This window comes from Eriocheir sinensis, chromosome 26, assembly GCF_024679095.1.
Source record: "Eriocheir sinensis breed Jianghai 21 chromosome 26, ASM2467909v1, whole genome shotgun sequence".
Classification (NCBI taxonomy): domain Eukaryota; kingdom Metazoa; phylum Arthropoda; class Malacostraca; order Decapoda; family Varunidae; genus Eriocheir; species Eriocheir sinensis.
This window is the reverse complement of record NC_066534.1, coordinates 13,778,908-13,785,718: the sequence shown is the minus strand read 5'-3', so window position 1 is coordinate 13,785,718 and position 6,811 is coordinate 13,778,908. Positions and strand designations below refer to the sequence as shown.

The following is a 6,811-nucleotide window of genomic DNA, read 5'->3' as shown; positions in this document are numbered from 1 at the left end:
GTCAGAATGAGACAGTAGAAGACCAAAGAGGGAAGGGATAGGGATAAATGGGATCGAAGAGGGAAGGCAATGGGATAGGGTGAGAGGAGAGGGATAAGAGCGGCGCGGCCAACCAGTCAATCAATCCAGGCTAATCAAGGTGTTCCAGGTATTCGTAATCAAGGTGTTGCTAGGGCTGTACTCACCTGTCCTGCGTCTGATTGAGGTGATGTGTCCGTTGGCGGCGACCACGGTGGAGGCGGAAGTGGTGGACGATGAGATGGAGGTGGAGGAAGAGAAGTTATTTCCTGATGGTTCCTCGCTGTTGCTGTGGAGGAGAAGAGAGAGAAGAGTTTACAATCATTATCTCACGTTATTTTGTTCATATAGTTTACGCGATTTAGTTTACTTTATCAGGGAAAGTTTACGTTATCCATCTTTAGGCAGGAAAACAGTTTTTACTTCGTTATCTTTAGGAAAGGAACAAAGAAACAGTTTACTTTCATGTTATTTAGTTTACTTAGTTTACGTTATACAGTTTACGTTACCCAGGGAAAGTTTACGTTTACACAGCGGTGACAAAATAAAAGGTACATGGCGTCATAGATAATATTGCCAAGCGTGTGTTATCTGATATTTCAATTATCCTTAATGCATACTGCCGGAAGAGACGAGGCAAATAGGATAGTGAAGAGTTGTTTACGAAAGGAAATGTTATGGTATTACAGTTTGTTATGAGGAGTATGAGAAGGAATTGACAGAAAGCTCGAGAGAAAGTAGATAGTGGTAATGAAATTGGAGTAGGAGGAGTAGGCGAAGGAGGCGGAGTAGCAAGAGGGAGGATGAGAAGCAGAAATAGGAAGAGGAATTGAAGGAGAGGATTAATAGCAGAGATGGAGCAAGACCAGGATAAAAAAAGAAGACCATGAATACGAACAAGAACAAAAACAGAATATGAAAAAGAAAACGAGGAGACAGGAAAAGAAGGCAAACGAAAGTACTGGAACAGGAGAGGAGGAGGAGGAGGAGGAGGAGGAGGAGGAGGAGGGGAAGGAAGAATAGGAAGAGCAACACCATCACCAAGGGACAAAGGGAGCAATAATTAGTACGTGACAATACTCGACAAGGGCGCGGGGTCCCTGTCACCCTGTTCCTGGCACCGAGGGGACGTGTGTAGGGGGTCACGTTGCCTCCCCCCCCTGCTCCCCCCCCCCCCATGGACCGAACACACTCTCTTTTCTGTCCTTTTTTCTCATATTTTTTCACAGGCTTTTAAGAGGTTTCGCTGAGGTGACACGTCCAGCCTTTTGAAATTTGATATCCGCCATCAGTCTCGGGGTCTCGCGAGGGAGGCAGCCAGAGTGGTATTGATTGATGGGTTCTCGTGTTTGTGTGTCCGTGAGAGTGTTTCCTCTTTGGAAAAAATAACAGGGAAATGACGTAGTTCAGTCGATATGCAAAAAAAAAAGAGTGGGAAGTGAGAAACCTACACGCTCTGGGAAACACGAGAGATTGTGTGCCGGAAGAAATCAATAAAACACTTGAATTTTTATTAATACGAATCCAACTCGACATGCGAAATATATGTAGCGACACGTCTCTGTAAATGCAAGCTTGTCGACGTAACTAATATTTTCACAACATAGATATATAGAGTAGAGAGGTTCAGGGATCATGGAAAGAATGGAAGAGTCAGATAAGGGACAATGTGGAGAGCAGAGGATATGGGAGGTGAGAAACAGGCAAAGAGTAGGAAGTACGAATGAAAAAAAATTGAGGAAAAAGGAGGTAGAATAAAGGAGGGGAAGGAGACGTTGGAAAGAAAGAAAAGGTAGATAAGGAACAGTATGGAAAGCAGAAGATATGGAAAGGTGAGAAACAGGAATAGAGAAGGAAGTAGGGATGAAGGGGAAAGGAAGTAAAAGAGGAGGCAAGAGAGAGAAGAGAGAGAAGGAAGGTAAAATGACGAGGGAAGGGAGAGGTTGATCATGGAAAGAAAAAAAAAGGGTAGATGAAGAACGATGTGGAAGTAGAGGAAATCGAAGGCAAAGAGTAGGAAGCAGGAATGAAGAGGAAGGAAAAAAAAGGGAGAAGGCAAGTGGGAAAGCAGAAAGGTAGAATGAAGGAGGGGAGAGGGAGAGGTGGGAAGCATAAGGGAAGTTGGGGGAAGGGTAAACACGAGGGGGAATGTGATTGCATTTCTTGGAAGTGAGAGGAAAATGAAATGGGTGTTGAGGGGAGAGGTTCGGGAGGGAGGGAGGAAGGGGTAAGAGAGGGGAAGTAGGGGGAAGCGAGGGCGATCGTGAGGTGCAGAGGGGCGATTTGGTAATGGAAAAGTAATGGAATGGGGTGGGGAATGAGGGCGGTGGGCGGTGGCGTAGTCGAACCAGGTATAGGGTACAGACAGGTAAGGGATATGTATAGGTATTACCTCGAACTCCGCGGGGACAGATACGCAGAAAAATAATGAAGAGGAAAGTGAAGGGAATGAAAAATAGTCGTAAATGGACAAGAAAAGTGAAGAAAGTGAAAGCAACTGGAAAGAAAATAGGTATGAAGGTTAATTACTGAGAAGCGAAAGGTAGGCGAAGAGGTAATGAAAGAGAAGATGAAGGAAATGAGATAGGTGTGAATGATTAAAGAGAAGAAAATGAAAGCAACTGGAATGAGATTGAGCAGAGAGGTAGAGAATGTAAACAGACAGTAAAGAGGGATAGGAAAAGTTGAAGAAGCAGAAACAGCAGGAGGAAGGATGAGCAGAAATAGGAAGAGGAGTAATGGCAGAGATGGAGGACGACCAGGATAAGAAAGAAGAGTAACTATAAGAACTCGGTGATAACAGGTCAGCAGGAAAATAAAGGAGATGCAGAGAAAAAGCAGCAGGAGATTGAAAAATGAAAATCAGAGGGGAAAGATGGTGTAAGGAATAGAGAAGTGAAACAGATGAAACTCTCTCTCTCTCTCTCTCTCTTACATAATAAGTCTCTACTAACTATTTTTTTTCTTGCTTTCCCTTATCATTGTGGCGCTCTCTCTCTCTCTCTCTCACACACACACACACACACACACACATACACACACAACAACAATATCCACTATCCCACCTACCCCCCACACACACCTGGCCCCTAAAACACAAACTAGCGAGTCATTGAGAGACTCATGAGAGTAGTGCGAGTGAATGATTTTTGCTCACTCATGACTGTCGATGGAAACGTACCCTAAGATTCCCACGCCCTCCGCACAGATTACCCGGATACAAGATCAAGCAGCGCGATCAGGAACACATCGCCACGTAATTGGGCAAGTAGCAGCGGGCGCACCACCGGCACCGAGCATAACCCTAAACCCTCACGCTGAGACCTGCATTCCCCGCCTGCCCGCAACGTAACCATTCCTCATTTGTTCCGAGTGTTTCCCCGACTGTGGTGTGTATTCAGAACGTCTATATTACGCGTTTTCTGTATTTTTTCTCTCTCTTTAATTAGTTTTCCCTTCTGTGCACTTTTTTTCAGTTTCAAGTTTCCATGGAGTTTCAGTGGATGTATTGTGTTAGGGACTTTGGCATATATTGCTTGTACGTTATGATGTTTTGTCTCTTTAATGGTTGTATGTCATCCATATTTTGATCTGTGTCTATGTCCGCTTATGAGGTCAAGGTCCGAAGGTAATGTGGGAAATCTAGGCGCCGTTAAGCATGTACCAAGGTGCGTGTACAGGCTAGGTGGGTCAGTGGATGGAGCGCAGCAGGTGTGCATGGGGACAGAAACAATGAAGGATGGTGCCCCTGTGAATGGTCGTCGGGGAATACAATACAGCACCGCAGCGGCTTGACAACGTGTGGAGAGGCTGGGCGGTGACGAGTGGACGAGTGTTAACGACGGAACAACGCTGGCACGCCGAAAACTCTGCAGAAACATGTTTTATATCCTTTTTACTTCCAAGTTTATAAGAGTATAACCTAACGCGATGCATGGATTTTAAACTGACTGACAAAGTAGAGACCACATCATATATCTATAAAGAAAATATATGTTCCGTATTTATTTTGGGTTAAATTTTCAGTAAGTTGATGCGGAAGATAATCGTATGTTCCGCCCAAAGCAAGTGAACGTCCTTGTCATACACCCTGGTGGTATCCTTGCGTTAGAAGGGATTAGTGTCGGCAAGGGTAGACGTCCTTAAAAAATAGGTTTATTTTCTTAGATTTATATCGTCTCGTGTGGGTGTGCCTGAATGAAGCCTTTCAAAAGGAGAACGAAGGAGGAAAATTGATTCCATTCTGAGTACGCAGAAGACTTGTGTGTGGGGGGAGGGGTGGGGGGGTGGGGAGAGAAAACCAATCACGCAGAGATGATAATTTTTCTTTCTTTATTCTACACAACTCAATGCGAAACACAATTTAATCTGCAAATGGAACAAACACCAAGACTGCTTATTTCCCTGCCCGTCGCGTGCCCCGGACCAAGCCTGCCAGTGCCGCGCTAGGAGCCGTCAGGAGGACAGCAGGACACGTGGACACCCGAGCCGGCCACCCGACCCGCCACGCCCACCGCCACGCCGCCCTCGACACCCGACCCGTGACGCTGAGGACCTGCGCATCGCCAGTAATAGCAGCGCACGACCTCACATCCCTCAACCTGACTGAAGGCCCTGGTAACAAAGCTATACGACGCAGCATGATGACACTACCTACGTCACCACCGTCAACATATACAAAACTAAACGACGCAGCAGAAATAAACAGGAAAAAGGGAAGACAAGTGAGAGAGAGCGGAAAGATAATGAAGAGGGGCGAGGTGAGAAGCATAAGACAAGTTCAGGAGAAGGATAAATATGAGCTTCTTATACCTCCAACCCCTGAATGTACAAACCTGAACGACGTACTAGAATGACACGCCTTACCCACATCTCCATCCTCCTCATGTGAAAGAATCAACAACTAAGCAAGGCGACATGACCTACGTAAGCGTATTTCAAGCCTGCGCACTTCCTTAATATTGGATACGATAAAATTCGGATAAATGAACGACAGAGGATTCATGAAGTGCCTCCAAAATTGGCAATTGCACGTTTCAATTATCGTATATCTATGTTTTGTGATAACTTTGCAAATAAATAGGCTAAGTGAAGAGTTTGAAATACTTCCGAATAAAAAGTGTGGTCGTGTTGTGTAGATGTTCTTAAACTTTGCGTGAAATGGTTTTAACTTAGTTGACTGTACGTATCAGATTAGGCCAACCACATGTAGAATGATATCAAAACAAAAACAAAAAAATAATGAAAATAAAGCGACAACATAACATCAAATACTACCACTGCTACAACTTCTACCATTACTACTACCACCACTACATCTACTGCCTCCCCCATCCCCCCATCACCCCTGGCCATTCCTTTAATTAACCTGAGCGGGGCGCATGGCAGGTGTTGTCCCATTAACGCGGGTGTAAAGCTGTTGATCCGGTTACTTACGACTCCATATACCAGGCCTCTATTAACTCTGTGTGTGTGTGTGTGTGTGTGTGTGTGTGTGTGTGTCTATATACCAACTCTCAATTAGCTGCGTGTGTGTGTGTGTGCGTGTGTGTGTGTGTGTGTAGTGAAAATGATTCCAGGAACTTATTTTCTCCGATGATTTGGCGATATTATAATTTTTTAATACTCTGCGAAAAAAAAGAGTATTACTTTCCTCCTCTATTCCGCTCTGTCTGCCTCATCCCTTCCATTAATTATTTAGTTCTTGCATCTTTGTCACATTTTTTTTCCACTCCTCCCCTCTTCCCTTCCATCATCCTCACCCTTCCCTCCCTTTAACCAATATCTCCCGCCCCTCTCCTGTTATTTTTTTCCTCTATCGTTTCTCCCCATTCGCAAATTTCCTCTCCCTACCTTTTCTCTTTCCCATTAGTCACCTGTTTTTCCTCACCATTTATCACGTCATTCTAACTTCCCCCTCTTATTCCTATCCGTCATTCTCAATTTCTTTATTTCCTCCTCCAGTGCACAGTTCCTTCTCCCTACCTAATTCTCCTCCTTCATTTTTCTCCTCCTCCTCCTCCTCCTATTCCTCCTACTCCTCCTCCTCACGCCGGCCGGTCGAGGCAGGAAAATTAATATTCTGATTTTTTCCATCGCTCGCTTTCAAAAAATTATTAACTAAGCGACCTGAACTGCCTCTCACGCCAGGATGTTCTCTCTCTCTCTCTCTCTCTCTCTCTCTCTCTCTCTCTCTAAATTCTTTCATTACATAGTTATGCAAATGTTCTTTATCTACTCCTATTTCCCAATTTCCTTCTTCCTCTCCTTCCTTCCTTCTGCTCCTCTTCCCTTTCCCGCTAAGAATGGCACAAAGCAATTAATTTTTCCGGCCTAATCTTCCTTCCGTTCAGAAGACGAGTTTTATGAACACATTTTCACGAAATTCCGCTTACCTCGTAATTTCATCTTCAATTTTTATCCTATAATAAGAACATAAGAACATAGGGAAACTGCAAGAGGCCGGGTGGGCTACACAGGGCAGTTCCAGAATCCCCCCCAAAATAATAATATTATATTATATTATACACACACATTAGCATTCATACGAAATGGCATACAAGAAACATTTTGTCTTATGTCCCCATTCTTTTGCACAGCTAAATGCAATAGTCACACATGAACTTGGAAAGCAAATAACAATGAAAAAAATAGTTGTACCAAATGAATAAATAAATATACGATTATATAATTTAAGACCATAAATCAACATATAAAGATAAATGAATGATTTAGCAAATAAACAAATGAGTATAGACATGGTAAGACATATAAATAAACGATTCAATAAGTT

At 43.8% G+C, this 6,811-nt stretch overlaps 1 protein-coding gene across 5 annotated transcripts in view; it reads right to left on the bottom strand.

Annotated features, from left to right (window-relative positions):
* The window catches only part of LOC127003784 (titin-like), a 326,729-nt gene that overhangs the window by 189,211 nt on the left and 130,707 nt on the right, over nt 1-6,811 (bottom strand). For all 5 annotated transcript variants that reach the window (XM_050870823.1, XM_050870821.1, XM_050870822.1 and 2 more), the window contains one exon: nt 186-307. In XM_050870823.1, coding sequence (XP_050726780.1) covers nt 186-307 — 122 coding nt within the window. The remainder of the gene's footprint in view (nt 1-185; nt 308-6,811) is intronic.